At 45.4% G+C, this 22,070-nt stretch overlaps 1 protein-coding gene and 1 long non-coding RNA gene across 19 annotated transcripts in view; one reads left to right on the forward strand and one right to left on the reverse strand.

Annotated features, from left to right (window-relative positions):
- The window catches only part of LOC124098205 (uncharacterized), a 68,145-nt gene extending 67,425 nt beyond the window's left edge, over positions 1–720 (reverse strand). Inside the window, exon 1 of the long non-coding RNA XR_006853499.2 lies at positions 475–720. This is a non-coding gene — a long non-coding RNA (uncharacterized LOC124098205). The remainder of the gene's footprint in view (positions 1–474) is intronic.
- A 13,770-nt stretch (positions 721–14,490) lies between these two features.
- The window catches only part of Magi1 (membrane associated guanylate kinase, WW and PDZ domain containing 1), a 619,206-nt gene continuing 611,626 nt past the window's right edge, over positions 14,491–22,070 (forward strand). For 14 of the 18 annotated variants that reach the window (XM_046452716.2, XM_046452721.2, XM_046452728.2 and 11 more), the window contains exon 1: positions 14,492–15,421. In XM_046452716.2, the coding sequence (XP_046308672.1) occupies positions 15,109–15,421 (313 nt within the window). In that variant the 5' untranslated portion in view covers positions 14,492–15,108. Of the gene's footprint in view, positions 15,422–22,070 lie in introns of all 18 variants that reach the window. The other 4 variants (XM_046452718.2, XM_058582074.1, XM_046452730.2 and 1 more) reach the window with 1 other exon arrangement.

Raw genomic sequence — 22,070 nt, forward strand, 5'->3', positions numbered from 1 at the left:
ATACAGAATTGTTGCCAAAATGTTGACCTTTCAGCTTGGCTCAATGTCTGTACTTTCTCTCAAAGTTATACAAACACACTTTTTTTCTCCCAATGAAGAAACCAGTTTACTGAGTGACAAGAGGTATCTTAGGTGATATCACACCTGTATCAAAATAAGTGAATGTGCATGCCTGTAATCCCAACAGCTCGGGAGGCTGAGGTGGGAGGATCGCAGATTCAAAGCCAGCCTCAGCAACTTAGCGAAGCCCTGAGCAACTCAGTGAGACCCTGTCTCTACATAAAATATAAAAAAGGGCTGGGGATGGGGCTCAGTGTTCAAGTGCCCCTCAGCTCAATTCCCAGTACGTACTCCCGAAAAATGTTGGTATACAAAAAAAGAACAATATTTTCTTTATGTCCGACCATTTCACTTTCCAATATAAAGTACCAGATGGGCAAATGAGCCCCCACCCCAGAAGCGCCCTGTCCCTACCTCCAGATGCGAACGCAGCCTCCTCCTGGTATCATGAAGGTCTAAATGTGCCATTTGGACTCCACTCCTCCGTAGGAAGAGTTCTCCATGGCCACGGTCAGCTTTGATCTCTGGGTTTCAAACAGAAATCACAGCTTTGAATACTGCCAAGTCTGCTGGCCTTTTGAAACCCAGGATCTGGCCAAGCCCAGTAGACACAGAACACCAGCTGCCTTTCCCCATGGAGGGACTGAGTGGTTATGTCAGATTGCGGGACTCGCTAGCCAGTGAGCCATCAACAAACAGAATCCGTGCCCTTGCTGCAGGCCACTTTCTGGGTGGGTGCTGGGTACACAGTACTGAGCAAGGCCTTGCCTCCCCATCCCCCTGGAGCCTGGTCCAGCAGGGAGCAGGCAGCAGATATATTTATTTAAACAGTGAAGTAAATATAAAACTGCACAAGTCCCCACGAGTCGCACCTTGTTCTTAGCTTTCAATTAATCACAGGTAAGCTTCTCCCATCATTCCCTGCAAGTCATTCTACTGAATCTTTGTTCCCCAGTCCCATTCCTTATTTATTTATTTATCTTTTTTTTTGGTACCAGGGATTGAACTCAGAGGCACACGACCACGGAGTCCCAGCCCCAGCCCTATTTTGTATTTTATTGAGAGACAGGGTCTTCTCCCTGAGTTGCTTAGCACCTTGCCTTTGCTGAGGCTGGCTTTGAACTTGAGATCCTCCTGCCTCAGCCTCCCGAGCTGCTGGGATGACAAGTGTGCACCACTGTGCCCAGCCAGTCCCGTCCCTTTTCTTTCTTTTCTTTTTTTTTAATTTTAATATTTATTTTTTAGTTTTCGGCGGACACAACATCTTTGTTTGTATGTGGTGCTGAGGATCGAACCCGGGGCCGCACGCATGCCAGGCGAGAGCGCTACCGCTTGAGCCACATCCCCAGCCCAAGTCCCGTCCCTTTTCAACAGATTAATCTCTGTTTCTTCTTTGGATTTCAGTTTAAACTGCATTTCCCAAGGGAGTCCTTCCCTTGGATGAGGGTTAGTGTCTTCACGATCTCCTCCAGCCCTCTCTGAATTTCCTCTTGACATGAGCCCCTTTAGAATGAGATGCTATGAGGGACATGTTTGATATTTAACATATTTGATATTTAGTGGCTCTTTTACACTCTGGGTCTCCCCACCGGCAGCACGTGGTTTGGTTTTCATGTTTCCATATCAACCGCGCCACATCCCAGGGTGTCCATCCCACTGTTTCCTCTTCCTAGAACACTGCCCACCAGACACAGCCGCTTGGTCCACTCTCTCGTTTCCTGCAGTTCTCTGTTCAAATATGAAGTCACCCCTGCGGTCTTCCCGTACCACCACAGGGACAGCAGTGATTGATCCTTGTCCTGAGCATCATGATCTCCATTTCCCCTCCATGGCCCCTGTCTACAAAGATGATCTTTTTTCCTTCGTGTATTGCCCCATGAGGATGTAAGCTCAATGAGAAGAGTCTTTGCCTACTTCATTGATGATGTTTTTTCTTCAGGAGCTCCAACAGTGCCTGGCATGTCCTTGGTGCATAGTAAACGTTTATTCAACCAAAGCATGAATCGGTACATAATGCTTACCAAATTATCTGGCACACAGTAGGTACTCAAAAAATGCTCTGGAAGGAAAGAATGCCTGAATGAGGAAGTACAGGTACTGCTAAATCGGATGCAGGGTGTCCAGTTTGGTTGGAGGAGTCACATCAGGTATGTGGGATAAGAAAGAGATTTCAGGAGCTGAGGTTGTAGCTCAGTGGCTGGGCACTTGCCTCGCAAATGTGAGGCACGGGGTTCTATCCTCAGCGCTGTATAAAAACAAATAAATAAAGATTAAAAATTAATAAAATAAAGGTGCTCTGTTCATCTGCAAAAATAAATAAATAAATAAAATAAAAAGAATCAGGCGCAGTGATCCACGCCTGTAATCTTAGCAGCTTGGGAGGCTGAGGCAGGAGGATCGCAAGTTCAAAGCCAGCCTCAGCAACTTAGCGAGGCCCTAAGCAACTCAGCAAGACCCTCTCTAAATAAAATATAAAAAAGGGCTGGGGATGGGGCTAGTGGTTAAGTTCCCCTGGGCTCAATCCCTCATACCAAAAAAAAAAAAAAAAAAAAAAAGAAACAAAGAAAGATTTCAGCTCCTTTTTATTTTCACCAACGGGTAAAGTGTCAGTCAAACTTTCTTACAGTTGGTGGAGAGGCGAGAATGTAGGAGAAGGGATGGGAGCTTGGCTGCATCCTCACTCCCCAGACATCCAGCTCTCCACTGCCCACACCTCCCCCTTCAACATATTTGCACTCAGCTGGCAGCATTTGTAGTTGTGCAGTTGCTTGCCAAGAATGGAGATTAAAAATGTCCCATAGAGAAATTAGCATCGGGGTTGACCAACTGGAAGCCAAACCCTGAAGCTATTTTCCAGCGTTCCTCAACTCCCAGGAGAAGCAGAGAGGAAAAGGAGCAGAGGTTAGAAGGCAGGGTTCTAGAAGTTTCGATCTCTTCTTGCCGTGGCTGAGTTGGGGTGGGGGTGGGGGGACTGCGCGTATGGAGCAGAGAGGCCTGAGCTGGGGTTTGGACCCTCTTCTGCCTCTTGTCTGGGCTTTTGGTTACAAATGACACAGAAAAGGAGTACGACGGTTTCTTCTGGAGCTGTGTCAGGATTTGCTCCATAAATCACCTGGGAGGATGCCATATGCAAATGCAAGAAGAAATAGCAGTGTTGGTGTGCCTGGCGACAGCCCGGTTGTCCTCAAGGGGAAGGGAAGGAGAAGAAGAAGCCTTCTTCCTAATAAAATCTTTCCTATCAGCTGGTAGATTCCATGACTGTTCACACTTGGACCAATCCAGAAATTCCAGTTAGAGCGATTTAGCCTACGTTTCAACATAATCCTGCATGAGAGTTATTGTAGATGCCTGCACTCCTTGAGAAACTAAAGAGCTGCTCAGAGAATATTTCTCCTGGGATGTAGGAAACCTCATAAGGAGATAAAAGCCATTCAAAATACGGTTCTTTCTCCAAACCCAGATCGCTTCCCTTTTAATGCAACGATCCCTTTGAAGATTGACAACAATTCACACATTAAAAAAAAAAAAAAGAATGAAGTCTACATTAGCCCCCATCATCATTAATTTCAACCTACAGGAAAAGTATCCCTCCATAACTAAGAGCAATCATGCTCATTTTAAGGCTGAAGACAGTAAGGGCTCAGACAGGCTATAAAACTTGCCATTATGTGACAGCATTTGGTCATTTGGTTCTAGAGCTGCCAGTTACAAAGGCCCAAGCTGTCAATCAAGATGCCATCCTAGGTGTTGGTATTTCCTGTAATATTTAACTTTTATTTTTTATCATTGCCAGTTATAGTACACATTATTTATGTTATTTATTATAGTGCAGCACATTCTATATTGCTTTAGTATATCATATTTTTTAATGGTGTTACAGTGTTTTTTTTTTAAATGGAGGTAAAATTCACTTGAAATAAAATTCAACATTTTAACACCCTCTCCCACTTTTTTCTTTTTCTTTTTTTAAAAATATTTATTTTTTAGTTTTAGGTGGACACAATATCTTTATTTTATTTTTTTATGTGGTACTGAGACTCGAACCCAGTGCCTCATGCTTGCTAGGTGAGCGCGCTATCACCTTGAGCCACATCCCCAGCCCCTCTCCCACTTTTTTTCTTTCTTTCTTTTTTCTTTGTTACTGGGGATTGAACTCAGGGGCACTATTCTGTATTTTATTTAGAGACAGGGACTTGCTGAGTTGCTTAGGGCCTCACCAAGTTGCTGAGACTGGCCTTGAATTTGTGATCCTCCTGCCTCAGCCTCCTGAGTTGTTGGGATTACAGGCATGCACCACTGCACCCAGCCCACTTTTTTTTTTCATTCTTGCAGTGCTGGGGATCAAACCCAAGGACTAATGCATGCTAGGGAAACAGCCACTGAGCTCTAGCCCCAGGCCCAACCCTCATTTTAACCATCTTAAAGTACACAGTTCGATGGCATTTAGTAAATTCCTAACACCGCACCAATCATCACTATTGAGTTTCAGAGACTCTTCATTATTCTCAGAAGAAGTCCCATAAATATTAAACAGGACCCTCCCCTCCTCCTCTCTTTCTCCAGGTCTTGGCAGCCACTAGTCTATTTCCCATTTCTCTGGATTTGCCTGTTCTGGACATTTCATACACATGGAGTCACTCCAATATGGAGCCTTTTTATGTTTTCCTTCTTTCACTTAAACATGATTTTTTTCATGGATTTTCCTTTCTTTTTTTTTGCTTTTGTTGTCACTTGCAGTATTGGGAATTAAACTCAGGAAACCCCTCAGCCACATCCCCAGCCTCTTTATTTATTTTAAGACAGAGGCTCACTCAGTTGCTGAGGCTGGCCTCAAACTTGTGATCCTCCTGCCTCAGCCTCTCTTTGGGATCACAGGCATGCACCATCACGCCACACTGGTTATTTCCTGTTTTAGCACTCTGCCATGGTTTAGATATGAGGTGACCTCCCAAAGCTCATGTGGGAGACAGTGCAAGAGAGTTTAGAGGTGAAATGATTGGGTTATGAGAACCTTAACCTAATCAGTGCTTTAATCCCCTGATAGGGATTAACCTGACGGTAACTGAAGGCAGGAAGGGTGTGGCTGGAGGAGGTGGGTCATTGGGGGTATGTCTTTGAGTATATGTTTTGTCCTTGTTGAGCAGAGATCTCTCTCTCTGCTTCCTGGTCACCATGTGAACTGCTTCCCTCCACCACACTCTTCCTCCATGATGTCCTGCCTCCCCTTGAGCCCCGAGGAATGGAGCCTGCTGTCTGTGGACTGAGACCTCTGAAACCACATGCCCCCAAATAAACTTTTCCTCCTCTAAAATTGTTCTTAAATGGTCTTTTGGTCACAACAGTGAAAAATCTTGCTAAAACACCTGTATCAGTACTTGGTTCCTTTTTAGAAGTGAACAATGTTCTATTGGATGGAAACCCTTCGTTTTCTCTGCTGAAAGACATATGGGTTGCCTCCACCTTTGGATTCTTGAGAGAATGCTGCTGTGAGCACTCCTAAGTTGTTCTCACACACCTGTTTTCAATTCTTTAGGGTATATATACCTTAAAATTGCTATATGTATACCTGCCAAATGGTTGTCTGCAGTAACTACACCATTTTATAATCCCACCTGCAGTAAAAAAAAAAAGTGTGTGGGGGGGTCCAACTTCTTTAGATCCTCACCAACATTTGTTATTTCCCATTTAAAAAAAATACCCTTCCTCGTGGGTGTACAGTGGAATCTTACTGTGGTGTTGATTTTACATTTCCCTAGTGACTAATGATGTTGACATCTTTTCATGGGCTTCACAGTGATTTATTAAACTAATTTTTAATTTTTAGAACAGTTTTAGATTCAAAGAGAGTTGGAAAGAATATGTAACAGTATTTTGGTAACACAATTGCTATATAAAACATACTAGAAGGTATCTCTTTATTACACCTTTCACCTTGGGTTTTGAATTTTTTGATAGAAAAATAAGCCAATGGAGCACAGAATCATTGTTAAGGAAGGTTCTGGTACATTTCTTATTTTGCCTATGGAATCATGTTACAGTCAGAGCAGAAATTAATAAGTAGAAGTACCTAGAACAGAGGTTAGGGACATGTTCTGAGTCATACCAGGTCTGAACATTGGTTATGTCATCTTATGCAAGGTACTTAACCTCTCTGAACCTCAGTCTCTTCATTACTAAAGCAGGGATAATATTTATCTCCTCGTGTGTCATTAAAAGGATCAAGTTATTTTTTACTTAGCACATGGAAAACACTCAATAACTGAGATGCTACTTTGCTTGTTTTGAAAACACAGAGCAATCACTTAGTTTGTCTTTGTTCCCATAACTGGTCAGGATTCATGGGAAGACACTCATTTTCTCAGCATCCTTCATTCATACATGTATATCATTTATTCATTCTTTAAATATGCATGAAATCCATGCTATGTGTCAGATGGTGGGCAAGAAGCTACTAAAGACAACAATCCTCAAAAGCATCAGTCTAAGGGCAGAGAAAACTAGGATCAAATCCCAAGCGCACTTCCTAGGTATGTGACCATGTGCAAGTTATGTAGCTTTTCAATCCTCTGTTTCCTCATCTGTAAAACAGGAACGATAACACTCCCTGCCTTCCAAAGCAGACAGGACTCCATAAATGCACTACATAAAGCATATACCAGCATGCTCAGCACGACAGGCACTTGCTAGGAAACTAGCCACCATTGCTATTATGCTCACGATCTTGATTAAGACAAGGACAAATTATCGAAAAGAGTTAATGAGACAATAAATGCAAAGATTTATAGCAGTGCATGCCATGTGGTAAATGTGTATCCATATAAATGTTATTTTTCTTTCAATGTGTTTCATCCATTTAAAAATGGAAAACCATCCCCAGCTGATGAGTCATACAGGGACGGGTGAAGGAATCGACTGACCGTGGGCTGTCACCCATGCAGAAAGATGAGTGGGGTTTCACGGAACCTCTGTTTCCTTGTGTATGTGCACATGTGCACGGGAACTGATGGGAAATACATTTCTTATTGTGAACAGCAATCATAAAAGTTTGAAAAAACATGCACCTAGAGAGGTTCTCAGTCATCTGGAGAGCAGTGTCAGGAAATGCCAGCCTGCCTTAGCCAAGGGATTGCATAGCTGTAATAGTTTTCAGTTTCATGTGGTCAATTCAAAAAGTAAACTGATACTGAGACTAGAGATTAAAATAAAATGAACGACTGAAGGAAGTTGAATTGAGACTAACACAGGGTAACCCTGGATTCGAGTGGAGAGAAGGAAAAAAAAAAAGCATCGCTCTCTGTCTAGTGTTTGCTTCCACCACTCAGCTGTGAGTGGTCCTGGCACTCTCCGAGTTCTAGAGGCAAGGTCAGAAGATCAAGGTCAAACATCTGAAAAATGCAGATGCTGTAAGTCTGGAAGCAGAAATGTTCCCAAGCACATGCCAGCTTGTGCATCCGCTAACGCAGAGGGCTAACTTAGTAATTAAAACTGCAGCCAGGGCAGTGGCGCACACCTGTCATCCCAGCAGCTCCGGAGGCCGAGGCAGGAGGATCGCGAGTTCAAAGCCAGCCTCAGCAACTTAGCAAGGCCCTAAGCAACTCAGTGAGACCCTGTCTCGAAAATATTAAAAAAAAAAAAGCTGGGGATGTGGCTCAGTGGTGGAGTGCCCCTGGGTTCAATCCCTGGAACAAAAAAAAAACAAAAAACAAAAAACCAACAACAACCAAAAACAAAAAACTGCAGAATCTTCCAACACAGACTTATTCAGCAGTTCTCTGCTGCATTTAAAATCCTCTAAGTACTCCAACTTGGGCAGGCTGAGATCCTGAGCCAGGAGTGTCAGGAATGTTCAGGATACAAAGACTCCAAATTTGGGCATGACTCCCTGAGATACAATACAATTGCTCACAACCACTCTGGGTTTGGCCAAGCCTCTCCTTACCTGAGCAACACTTCATAAAAATGAGTTCAAAATTCCAGGAATGTGCTAAATCTGGAGTAGTGAGTAGTATGGTTTGGGGGTCCTCATGCATTCAGCTACGTAATTTGGTGAGGAAGAATTTTCCAAAGATGGCACAGGTCATGGAATGAGATTGCTCAGATGCCAGATTGCTCCATGGTCCTGAGTCATTTTCCCAAATGTCACCTTCTATTGGTGAGATCGGCTTCATGGCAAGATAGAGTCGAGCTTTCTGGAATCATATATTCATGCTGGGGGTGACTTTCATCATCTGAGGGTGACTTTCACCATCTGAGACCTCTATGAATTTTCCCATAAAACACAACTTCGAGTACCATAATGTGATCATAAAACTGGACTTCACCTTTCACTTCTTCAAATACCGTTAAAATAAATCAGAGGGGAGGAGGTAAGAAATTCTCCTAACAATGGTACCTTTATTTTCTAAAGTTCTGTTTACAAATCACAGTCCTTCCTAATGAGAGGTCTTCTAGGATACCCTTAGGTTTCCCTTAGAACTTTCTAAATACTATTTCTTTCTTGTCTGAGGTAGGCTTCCTCCGTGGGGAAAAATGTGTGTTTTAGTGATTTGGCATCAGTCCTGACCAGGAATTGACAAAATCAGTATTTAATCAATTGCCTTTGAATAAATGAAAGAATGAATGAATAAAACCCATCTACCCGACATTCAACTGTCACGGTCCATCTTGAAACATATAATTCTCTTCTTCATCTTAGCCTCAGAGAAACTCAAGGCTCACTTGAGAACATTTGAAATCAATGGTCTGTGGTTTAACAAACCATGTGTATTCAACAAGTATAATACTCTACTGCTTTCCATTGTAAAGGGTTTAATACTGCAATGTTGCCAGCTTCAGGATATTTTTAAAATATCTACAAAAATATGGGCCAACCACTGCAGCTTTGACTGAAATCAAACTCCCATTACACTTAATTTTTTTTTTTTTTTGGAACTTTTGGTTGCAGAAAAGGCAATTAAGAGTGTGCAGAGGAACTCACCTTCATGAAGTTTTCCCAAGTAGTCTCAAGTCCACACACACTCTGCCTGGCTCAGTCACACAGCTGAGTGTTTTGGGGGAAGTTAAAGATTGACCCATGCCAGGTACTTGCTCTACATCCGAGCTGCATCTCCAGCCCCTGATTTTGGACTCACGCTTATTTGTTAAAAACCCTGAAGAGCAGTCAGTACTTCCATTCTCAACAACTGAAATCGCTTTAGCAGACACTAAAATTTCTCTGACTGCTTTTCTCTCCTGTTAGTGAAAATCTCCTTACTGCTGGGGTTGCTAAGCATGGATTGTGGATGCTGTTTGTGGTTGTCCTCTTCAGGTAGGCTGGACAGGCCAGTCTGTATGAAGTGGGAGAGGATGAGAAGAACAATAGGAAAGGGGATCTAAGAGATGAAGACACCTAAGAGCATCACTTGGACCTCTTCAACCAGATGATGCTGAGCACTAGATTCACCTCTGGTCTTGCCAGTTATATAGGATAATATTTTATATATGCATATGCATATATATATATATATATATATATATATATACACACCCATACATATACATATTTTTGTGTGTGTGCCAGGGATTGAACCCAGGGGAGCTTAACCACTTAGCCCCATCCCCAGCCCTTTATATATTTTATTTAGAGACAGGGTCTCACTGAGTTGCTTAGGACCTTGCTAAATTGCTGAGGCTGGCTTTAAACTCCAGATGCTCCTGCCTCAGCCTCCTAAACTGCTGGGATTACAGGAGTGGGCCACCACAGTCCTTTGATAATAAAATCCATTACTACTTGAGCATCTACCATATTGTTCAAACTACTGTATTTTTGCAGAGTTTGTGAGTGATGGAATAAAAGAGATATACAAAGGTCCATTCTCAAGAAAATGTGAATTTCCTTTGTGCAAGATAATAGCAATCTCATTAGGTATGTGTGTGTGTGTGTATGTATATATATATGATTGAACCCAGGGGCATTTTACCTCTGAGCTGCATCTTTAGTCCTTTTTTTTTTTTTTTTGTAACGGAGAGGCACTCAACCACTGAGCCCCATCCCCAGTCCTTTTTTTGTATTTTATTTAGAGACAGGGTCTCCCTGAGTTTCTTAGGGCCTTGCTAAGTTGCCAAGACTGGCTTTAAACTTTTGATCCTCCTGCCTCAGCCTCCCCATCCACTGGGATTACTGGCATGCGCCACTGCACCCGGCTAATGTATGCCTCTTGATTGCATTCTTCAGGAATTAAAAAATAACCAACTTATATGTCCCTCCTTTTCCCATAGCTGACCAACGAATTTCCCATCCTCACATTTTTAGAAAAATGCCACTGTAGACTGCAATTATAACTTTCTTTCATCACAACTAGAAAATTTGGGAGAAATTGAAGAAAAGAACATTTCATATGCATGCATTTTCTCCTTCCTTCAAATAGAACTAGTTCTATGAAAAGTAAGATCTCAATTTGATGAGAGTTTATTGTTATAGCTGAATTCTCATCTAAGCTTACTGTGTTTATTAGGAGTTCATTGTTGTTGGGCATGGTGGTGCACACCCGAAATCCCGGAGACTTGGGGTGTCTGAGGAAGGAGGAAGGCAATTTCAATGCCAGCCTCAGTAATTTAGTGAGGCATGAAGCAACATAGCAAGACCTTGTCTCAAAATAAAAAATTAAAAGGGCCAGGGAAGTAGTGCCTCTGGGTCCAATCCCAGTACTAAAACCAAACACAAACAACTGTGTAATAAGGGAGGAGCTTATAAGGTCTCCTCAAATGATTGCTACAGGGCTTACTGTTCCAGGGCAGGAGATAATTTTCACCTTTTGAAACTGGTATGAGCTGGGCGTTGTAATATAATTCTAGTACTCAGGAGGCTGAGGCAGGAGGGTCACACATTTGAGGCCAGCTTCAGTATGGTGAGACCCCCAAAAATACAAAGGTCTAGGGATATAGCTCAGTGGTAGAGCAACCCTGGATTCAATCTCCAGCACCAAAAAAAAAAAAGAGGGGGAGCAAAGAAGGTAGTAGCTTGTAGTGGTGGAGAGCACTTGTCTAGCATGTACAGGCCCTGGTGTCAATGTTTAGCACTGCCAAAACACAAAAACAAGGAAGAAAGAAAGAAAGATGAAAGAGTTCCTTGTTGATGTTTGCGACAATATAATTTTGTTTAGCTCAGTACCTATGCTGCAGCCCTGGATCTTCCAACTGTGCAGAAATGTTTGCAAATTAATCCTCTTTATTTGTCCATAAATTATTTGAACTTCAAAGTCTCAGAGTCCCAACATGGGAAACAGGACATTGTGTTCCAGAGTGGAATGCTATCTTCCTTCATACTAAAAGGAAGACATGGGAAGGTGACTAAATTATTGTGTATGCACTATGTGGCCGATTCCAGGCCCTCCCCCCCACAAAAAAAATGCTGTTTCCTAATTCTATTACATGGTTACATCCTCTCAAGGTGCAGCATTCTAAGCCTGGGCTTTGGGTTGTGCCCCTGGGTTTATATTCTGGCTTTGTTACTGTTAAGCTCTTGGGCAAGTTTCTTGAGTTTCCAAACTTCCCTTTGCTCAGTGGTAAAATTAAGATTCTTCCTGGTAAGGCTTACACCACATGATTGTGGTAACTACATCCAATAACACATGTAATCCCAGCAGCTCAGGAGGATGAGGTGGGAGGATCGCAGGTTCAAAGCCAGCCTCAGCAAAAGCGAGGCCCTAAGCAACTCAGTGAGACCCTGTCTGTAAATAAAATACAAAATAGGGCTGGGGATGGGGCTCAGGGGCACTTAACATCTGAGCCCCGTCCCCAGCCTCTTTTTTCTATTTTATTTAGAGACAGGGTCTCACTGAGTTGCTTAGGGTCTCGCTAAGTGCTGAGGCTGGCTTTGAACCTTCGATCCTCCTGCCTCAGTTGCCCAAGTTGCTGGGATTACAAGTGTGTGCCACTGTGCCGGGGCAAGATGAGATTTCAAGGTTGGATAGAAGACACATACATGATTGTCTTGCAGTTGCTTCTGCTCTGAGACACAGGAATGAGTGTAGGTGAAACACAGCAGACAGGAAGTGTCAGAAGGAATACCCTAAACTTCTAGAACCTGGAAATGGGCTGTTTTGAAGGTTCAAATTATTTATCTAATTTTCCTTGATTATAATATGTCTCTCTTCCCATTCCCATCCTGCCCTCTGTCCCCTCAGACGTTTCTTTTCCACATTTGAAACTTGAAGCATAAGCTGTGGGTATTTCTCAGTGGAAGGGGGCTTGCCTAGTATGTGCAAGGCCATGAGCTTGATCCCCTGCACTGCAAAAGAAATAAATTAATTTAAAAATATAATTAGAAGTATGCTAAGTTCTAAATCCTGTTCCCTCCTCAGCTGCTGCAAGGAGTCGACGATGGAAGATGTGGCTGTAGCAGGTGGAGTCACAAGCCACCTGGTTGTGTTCATCACCAGGACTGCCTAGGTGGGGGCGAGAGTCATGTGGAATTCACAATTTTAGGTAGGTAGGAGATTTTTGCAAATGATGGGATGTGGTTGGACTATAGAATAGTAAGACTGGGAAACACAAAGGTCCAGCTTACTAGTGATTTGTACAGGAATCTAAGACTCCTCTCTAAATGTGGTATGCACGATGTATTTTTTTTTTTTTGTAGTAGAATTCATTTGAGCAACATGTGAGCAGTGAGTTACATCAGTAAGCCAAACTCTGCCAAGTTCCCTGCCCTCATTGGAGTGCGTGCTCCACAGAGATACGTCCCAGGCTCCAAATGGGCCTATGACACAAAATGCTCAGGAATCCAGATACTGAACCTGTGGTCCTCCATATTGTATAGCAGCACCACTTAAAAGTCTAGATGGTAGGTTCCATCCTTGAGTTTCCAATTGCTGGATTTTACCTTTGACGGCCCTCCTCATTTGATCCAGTCAGGGTTGAGCCCAACAGATGGATATAGACAACAGATGATAAGGCCAGGCAGGGTTCATACCTTTAATTCCATTTATTCCAGAGGCTGGGGAAGGAGGATCGCAAGTTCAAGGCTAGCCTCCACAACTTCGTGAGACCCAGTCTCAAAATAAGAAATAAAAAGGGCTGGGGATGTGGATCAGTGGTAAGTGCCCTCGGATTCAATTCCGAGTGCAAATCAATCAATCAATCAAATAAAAATAATAAAATAAAAATAAATGATTGGTTATATTTTTTAAGTTCTAGAAAGGAGATGAATTATTGTCACCATCTACCGCGAAAACGTCCTCTTCCCCAATATTACTGCTACCATGAGTTTCTGAAGTTATTTGCCGCTTTGTAAATACTCACTTTACAAGTCTTCTCCCAAGAACTCTGTCATTTATGGCCCTCGGGAAGTGAAGGCTCTGAGAGGTCATGGAATTGCTCAAAGTCACGAACGCCAGAGCCCAGCCTTCAACCCTGATCACACCGCTGTGGCGTCCCACTCTCCGCAGGTGGAGGGGACAGCCTACTTGGTGTGGAGTTGGTCTTCCTGTCCCCAGCCAGGCGGGCACAGGCGCTCTCCACCGGGCCTGTGGGCGGCGCTGGCGTCGTGGGGACCCCCGGGGCCGCGGATTCCGAGAGGTGGCCGCCGCGCCCATACCCCTGCGGGCGCTAGGACGCGGGCGCACGCCCCATACCCGTGGGGATCTTTATTCGCTGTCCCCGAAGTTCGAAGGCTTTCGGGCTCCACCAGGAACTTGAGCCCGGGGCAGAGAACTGGCGGCCGCAGTCTTTGCAGGAAGGACAGTGGAAAAGCTAAATGGCTACCTTAGGTCGAAGCCCACACTGGCCTTTGGCTTCTCTCCCCCTCTTAGTTTGCCCAGGTCCTAAAAAGTTGTCCCCAAAGTTTAAGGATGAGGGTGTTTGTGCGTGTGGGCGCCTTTGAAGCGCACCGGGATCTCAGTTGGGGGGCTCTGGGGAACCCTCCGTCCCCCTCCCCAGGGTCGCAGGACACCCGCCCAGACCCCGCGCCCAGGACCTGAACCCGTGGGCGCAGGGGAGGCGGGGAGCAGCGTGCCTCCGGATCGGTCCCAGGTTTTAGAGAGAAATGTGGCGGAGGCGGTGGACAAGCCGGGCTGGGTGACCGACAGCGTGGCCAGCCACTGGCCGAGGGCGTCCAGGAGGCTTGGGGCTGGCGCGAGGGCGTGCTTGTGTGCGTGAGTGTGCGAGCCTCCCCAACCCCCACCTGTCCCCAAAGACACACCGCCTGGGTCCGCGAGTTGGGGTCAAACACTACGCGCCTCCCTCTTCTCCAAAGCCACTTGCCCAGTCGATTGGTTTGGCAGAAAAGGAGGAGCAAATAGAGGGGTGTCGGAAAAAGGGGCCAAGCGGGCTTCTCGTGGAGGGTCGGTCTTAGGACCCAACGGGAAGCACGTAGGAATCTCTGGCTTCGGGGTGGAGGGGCGGGGCCGGCGGGCCGGCAGGCGGCCGCGGGGCGCATGCGCGCGCGTCTCCTCTCGCCGGGCCGCTGAGCTCCGCGGCGCGGAATAGAATGAACTGTAACAAAACAAGTCGAGCCTTTGTATCTGCTTAAAGGGGCCGCGGGCACTTCCCTCCGGTCCCCTCCACCCCCGCCCCGCAGCCGCGTCTCCAGGGCTCCCAGCAACTGGCTGGAAGGGCTTCCCTCGTCCTCTGGAACAGCCCGCCAGCGAGGAGTGGAGAGCCGGGCGGGAAGCAAAGAGGAGGCGCCGCATTTTCTAAAAAGGCAAGAAAGAAAGGAAGAGAGGAAAGAAAAAAAAAAAATCCTCGGAGAGGCGCAGAGTGGACTCTGGCCCGGGAGAGCGCGATCGGGCGCCGGAACGTGGACCGAGAGGCACCGGAATGCAAACAAAGCTCGCGGGCGCCTGTGCAGGGCTCGCGGAGGAGCCCAGAAAGTTTGTTTTATGATGATGGCTTGAGTGCGCGAGGGTGTGCAGGGGAGCGAGGCTGCCCAGGGGCTCTCCCGCGGCGTAATTTGGGGGAGAGATGTTTCTCCTATGAACCCGAGGAGACTTGGGGGCTTGTGCTGTGGGGGGCACCTGTCTCATTTTTACTCTTTTTTTTTTTTTTTGAGGAGGAGGGGTTCCACTCATCATGTCGAAAGTGATCCAGAAAAAGAACCACTGGACTAGCAGGGTTCACGAATGCACCGTGAAGCGGGGACCTCAGGGCGAGCTGGGGGTGACGGTGCTGGGGGGCGCGGAGAACGGGGAGTTTCCATATGTTGGAGCAGTGGCGGCCACCGAGGTGGCGGGGCTCCCCGGCGGTGGCGAGGGCCCGAAGCTGAGCGAAGGAGAGCTGCTTCTGGAGGTGCAGGGGATCCGGGTGTCCGGTCTGCCCCGCTATGACGTGCTGGGGGTCATCGACAGTTGCAAGGAGGCCGTCACCTTCAAAGCCGTCAGACCAGGTAAGACGGGGCGTGCCCTTGTGTGTGGGGGCGCACCCCAATAAGAGAGGCGGCTTGTGGGGTGCCCCCACCATCCCGATTTCCCGCTTTCCTTCTCGGAGCACAGCGGAGAGAAGTTGAGGCCGTGCGCCCCGGTGGTGGCGAAATACCTAAAGTTCTTGCCAGGTTGTGGGTCGTGTTTGCCCACCTGCGTTTGGGTAGGGGCTGCATTTGCGCAAGGGAGCGGGGAGATGTTTCCCGGGCCCGATTTGCCAACCTGTTATCTCAGCCAGCTTCGACTGAGCCTGAAGGGGACTTGGGGAACGGAGGCAGGGGCGGGGGACGCGTCCCCGGCTTCTTGGGGGGGAGTGATGCAGCGCGAGTAGCTTTTGGCCATTCTTGCTCCACTAATCAGTTTCTAGACCTGGTGATTGGGTGTCTGGAAGGAGAGGGGCTACGATTTCTTGGATCTCTTCAATCAGAAAACTAGCTTCATCCTGTATCCCCTCCAGGGGGGCTATTGTGACCTCCGGGAGATTCCTGATCCGCCGGTGCAGAGCCTGCATTCACCCCACAGCTGGATGACGCATGTGTCTCCGCCGCGGTGTGGGGGGAGGGGGAGGAGGGTTTCGCTCTGGGCGCGAATCTAGTCCAAGTTTACCGGCCACCGTCACCGTCCTCATGATTGATGATGATGATAACAGTTGTTCACTGACAGTTGACTAGTGCGAGACTCTCTGTAAAATGCTCGATTTGCACATCTCATTCTGATTCGCAGTTCTAAGATCCACTTTTTTTTTTTTAAATAAAACTCCTATTACCAATAAGGAAACCAGGACTGACATTAGTTAAGCGACTTGTCCAAGGTCACACAACCATCAGAAGCTGTTCCCTTGTTAACAGAGCTTTAAGCTCGGAGGAGGAGGGAGGGATTGGGGGACGGTACTTAGGGGCTGGGATGTGTGTGTGTATGCTGATTTTGAGGAGGTAAGGAAAGCAAATTCCTCTATCAGACGTCGGTACAGGAGGAAAGACCGCTTCAAAAGATGCATTTGCTGGTGGTGGTGGTGGTAGGTCCCTTACATCTCAGTGTGGTCTAGGCAAGGACTGTCCCTTGTACCCACGTGAGCCGGGTGCAGCCCAGCACTGTGACGCAGGTTCTCAATGAAAGCACCAAAGGAGGTGGTGGAGCTGAATGTGGTGAAAAGTTTCCATATGTTTCCATAGGAAGGCCAGCAGCTGCAGGAATGTGTCAAAAGAAAGGAGGGCTAGAAACAGGCCTCTTCCAGATGAGGAGGAGGAGGAGGAGGAGGAGGGGATGGGTGGGGGTGTGCCGGTAAGCCTGGCCTTTTGGTAGCTTTGAGGGCTGAATTTAATGGAAAAGTGTCATTTATGTCCACCTGGACACCTCCTCCAGGAAGTCCTCCACCATTCTGCAAAGATGAGCAGATATTTCCTCCTCCATGTTCCCTTACTCATTGGCACATCTCTCTTGTTGCATGAGGCCCCCTTGCCTTGCTCCATGATATATTCTTAGGTTCTTATCTGTAAACCAGCTTGTGGGTATGATTACATAAGCTAATGAGGGGAACATGCCCAGGACAGTGCTGGTAAATAGTAAGTGCTCAATTTAAAGATTAGCTATTACTTTCATGTTTGAGTTAATTTTGAGCATTTATTTATTTATTTATTTCTCTGGGAGCCTGGATTATGAATTTAATGCCAGTTAATGGATGAAGATGACCTGATGGAACTTTAGAGAAAATACTGTGTCAGGCGTTTTTATGGAAACAGCTGCAGATCTCAGTTCAGGGCCATTTTGGAGTAAGGGCAGGGGATGAATGGGCTGGGGTTCCTGCCCATCCATTGGGGTGCCTGGTGGTGTATAATAGATTCATTTGCAGTGTGCAAGATGCTTGTGGGTGAGCCACACCCTTCCACAAGTAATCAGAGGGATTGGAGACATGGGCCCAGGGCTGTCTCATTCATGGAATTTAGGAAAGTTGGGTGAGATTATTGAGAAGGTTTAGGATCAGACACCTCTGCAGTGTTTCCGAGTGTTAATGTCCTTCGCTCTAGACTATTCTTAGTGCACAGGGATGTGGACAGCAGGGGTAATTGTTTGCATGCCTTTGAACCTATTTTTTTTAGGGGGGTGGGTGGGTACCAGGGATTGAAATCAGGGGCACTCAACCACTGAGCCCCATCCCCAGCCCTGTTTTGTATTTTATTTAGAGACAGGGTCTCACTGAGTTGCTTAGGGCCTCGCTAAGTTGCTGAAGCTGGCTTTGAACTCACGATCCTCCTGCCTCAGCCTCCCCAGCCACTGGGATGACAGGGGCGAACCATTGTGCTTGGTTTTGAACCTATTTGTGTTGATAGAAAAAAGATGCTGAGGGGGAAACTTGAATAGCCTGGGTCCCACGACAGTGTGACAGCAACTTCTTGTAATAATCACCTGGCAGAGCCAGCTCATTGGAGGACTTCATCACAGTTAAAGGTGGCCCTGGAAACCATTCCACCCAGCCTCCATTCCCTCCTTCATGGTGAGAATGTGATTTTAATTACATGACAGAGTTCTGCCTCATTTATAGCATCTTTGTCGGAGGAGCGAGGCTCATTCTTGGTACACAGTAAAGCAAAATGTTACTTTTGTGTGAGTTAGCCTCTCCCAGGGACATGGGTCACTGTGGGCACTGTCAGTATGGAAATGTCATGGTTGTCTTGTGGGAGAAGATTCTATTTCATGGCAGTTCTCTGGAAAGATGCATGGACCAAAATAGTCCATAGCAAATGGTATTCTACCAAGCAGGACCGGGCTGTGGGGGAATCAAACTAAATGAACCTTCTGGGCTGGAGTTGTTCATCTTGTGTCAGTCCTTTGTCACAAAATACCTTTAAAAACATTTATATATATATATATATATATATATATATATATATATATATATATATATATATGTGTGTGTGTGTGTGTGTGTGTGTGTGTTTGTGTGTGTGTGTGTTTTATATATATACATGTTGTTTTAAATTTGCATTAAGGTATCATTTTACTATAGTAAGATGCACAACTTTTTTTTTTTTTTGTACCAGGGATTGAACCCAGAGGCACTCAACCACTGAGCCCCATCCCCAGCCCTTTATTCTATATTTTATTTACAGACAGGGTCTCGCTGAGTTGCTTAGGGCCTCCCTAAGTTGCTGAGGCTGGCTTTGAACTCGTTATCCTCCTGCCTCAGCCTCCCAAGCTGCTGGGATTTACAGGGGTGTGCCACTATACCTGGCTCCACAATTTTTAAAAAAATGGTCTTTAAAAATTTTTTGCATGTAGAGCATGCCTGGGCAGGAATCTAGCCACACCCTACTTCTGAACCATACCCCTAGCCCTTTGTGTTTTTTAAATTTTGAGACAGGGGTCTCCCCAAATTGCCCAGGATGGCCTCCAACTTCTGATCCTCCTGTTTCATCCTTTCAAGTAGGAGGCATGCACCACCACGGTACCAGTGTCTTTTTAAATAAAATTTTAATTAATACATAAAAAATTTTAACGGATACATCAAAAGATCAAAGTTGCATATATTCATGGTTACTGTAGGACATTTCATTACATGTGTATATTGTGTAATGTTTAAATCAAGTTTGCACAGATCTTATGTGTCTCATTTGATGAGTTTTGACAAATGTATATGTTCATGTTGTCACCGCTGCAATCAAGATAAAGAACATTTCCATTACCCAAGAAATTTCCCTCCTGTTTCTTTCCAGTTAATCCCTTCTACTAAAGACTCTTTGATTTCTTTTATCGTAGATTTCTCTGTTCTTCAGCTTTATAAAAAGAGAAGTCATGTAGTGTGCACTCTATTGTGTCTGGCTTTGTTTTGAGGAGAGGGGGGACTGGGAGTACCAGGGATTGAACTCAGGGGCCCTTCACTACCAAGCCACATCCCTAGCTCTTTTTTATATTTCATTTAGAGGAAGGGTCTCACTAAGTTGCTAAGGCTTAGGGTTGGCTTTGGAGTCTCTATCCTCCTTTCTCAGCCTCCTGAGCCTCTGGGATTGCAGGTGTGTGCCACAGTGTCTGGCTCTGTCTGGCTTTTTTTTTACCCAACAAAATATTTTGGAGATTTCACATTTTTGTGCATCATTCTTTATTTTTATTTTTGCAGTGCTGGGAATTGAACCCAGGGGTGCTTTACAACTGAGCTACATCTCCAGTCCTATTTAAATTTTTTAAAAAATTTTGAGACAAGGTCTTGCTAAGTTGCCCGGGGTTGGCTTCAAACTTGCAATCCTCCTGCCTCAGCCTCCAAAGTAACTGGGGTTACAAGTGTGTCCAATGGTGCCTGGCCTTTGATTCTTTTCATTGCTGAATAGTATTCCATTACACACATTGACTAGTTTGGGTTCCCCTTTTGCTTTCTGGTGTGCGTTTGTAATGTTGACGGTGTTCAACTGCTATGAACGAAGCTGTTGTTAATGTGCCATTAGTTCCAAGCATTTGCCAATCTTTGATCTTGTTTGTCTTTTGAATTTTGGCCTTTCTACTGTGGATAGGGGGGAACATGTAATTAGGAAAACTTTGGTATAGAATGTAGCTCACCTTTTTTAAGCTCTTACGTTAAAATACATCTGACCAAGGTGTGTTTGGCATGTGCAAAAGCCCTCTGAGGCCCTCCCATCACCAAATAAGAAAGAAAAAGAAAACAGAATATGTCAAGCCCTCTGCTAAGGTAGTGCTTTATGGTCATCCTCTCCTTTAATTCACTGAACTGGACTCAAACTTTGGAAACTTGAGTTTCAGAGTGTCTGGGTGAATTTTTCAAGGGAGCTACCACAAGTGGCAGAAAGAGCTGGAATTCATCTGAGTCTCATCCCAAACTCTTGCTCTTCATTCCTGGGACATTTGGTTCTGGTAGTGCAGTCCCCGGACCAAGTGGCTTTAGCTTTTACTTGGGGGAGATTTGCAAATCTCCTCCCCTCTCAGCAGCTGTGGCTGGTTTAGAAACACTAGGGGTGGAGCCCGGGGGTATTTCTGGAGCTTGCTCAGGTTTAAGTACTGAGGCCCTAAGGTGTAGCCTGCAGTTGAGGAGGTGGCCTGGGATCCAGAGCGTGCTGTCACCTGGCAAGTCCCTCTTTGAGGGCCTGAGTTTCTTTAAGCCCTAAATAAGCGGGTGTGTCTCTTTCTGGGTACTTTGCGCTCCTGAAATGCAGTGCTTCCACGAATAACCCAGACTCCAAAGCCTTAAAATGGTGTGATTGGAGTTTCCCAATTGGGTATATTACAGGTCACACTTTCATATTTTTGTAGATGAATTTTGCGGTTTTGCAAATTACTCAGGAACCGAAATTGTCCCCGCACTTTAAAAAAAGAAAGGCAGGATGGTGACAATAAATAGGGCCCAATTTAAAAGCCCAAACTGGGTTGCCAGACCCTTCTTTTACTGCAGGAGGATGTCAGGACCACACGCAGTTGACTAGAGTTCATTTCTGTATTTTGTTTTGGTGCTGTATATTTGCTTTGACCAGTTGGACTGTGTGACAGCAGCTCTGTAACAAAATAGTCCTGTTATATTTTCCCTTCCTTTGATTTGACTTATTCTTCTTATTACTTTTGCAGTACTGGGGATGGAGCCCAGGCAAGGCAAGTGCTCTTCCACGGAGCCACATCCCCAGCCCTAATTTTATTGCTTTTACATTGTAGTTTTTTGTTCTTTTTATATGTACATGACTGTAGGGTGTTTTTTGACATATGACACATGCATGGAGCTGGAGTTGAGAAGAGAGCATGTAACAGGTTCTCCCCAGGTTGCCTGAGGTCTCTGGCACACCACTCACTGCCTATGGGGTGGCTCTTTGGGTCCAGAATCATCTCCTCACATGCATTTGTATCTTCATAGCCTCTGTGCCTCTCACATGATCTTTTTGGTCTGTTTCCTCTCCTACTAGAATATCAGTTCCATGGAAATAAGAAACAGCTCTGACTTTCCTGTTTCGCAGTGGCTAAAATAATAACAGCAGATAATAGGTGCTCACTAAAATTTGTTGGAGGCTTGAACGAATCTTCCATTCTTTCTTCTTATTCAGATGACAAGTACAACTAGGCTCTCTACATCATTTCTCCTTTTTCATATATACAGTTTTGGTTTTTTCTTTTTGATACTGGGGATTGAACTCAGGGGCACTCGACCACTGAGCCCCATCCCCAACCCTCTTTTGTATTTTATTTAGAGACAAGGTCTCACTGAATTGCTTAGTGTCTTGCTTTTGCTGAGGCTGGCTTTGATCTCATGATCCTCCTGCCTCAGCCTCCCGATTACAGGCTGGGATTACAGGTGTGCGCCACCGTGCTTGGCTGTGCCTTTTATTTTTAATTTTTTTTTTAAAATTTAAACTTTCAAAAATCAACCTGTTTTTGTTCTTGGCAAAACTCCTCTAGAGTAGTTTAGTTGACGTAGTAGAACACTTCGTGGCTTCTATAAGAAATAATGCAAGGACAGGCAGTCCAACCTGCCCATTGTTTCCTGTGGCTACCCTTTGCCATGGGCTGTTACTTAAAAACATAGGTTAACTTGGGCTGTGGTTGTAGCTCAGTAGTAGAGTGCTTGCCTAGCATGTGTGTGGCACTGGGTTCGATCCTTGGCACCACATACAAATAAATAAATAGAATAAA

Source organism: Marmota monax, unplaced genomic scaffold (assembly GCF_021218885.2).
Source record: "Marmota monax isolate L192 unplaced genomic scaffold, Marmota_monax_Labrador192_F-V1.1 WCK01_AAM20220418_F8-fsc00042, whole genome shotgun sequence".
In the NCBI taxonomy this organism is placed as follows: domain Eukaryota; kingdom Metazoa; phylum Chordata; class Mammalia; order Rodentia; family Sciuridae; genus Marmota; species Marmota monax.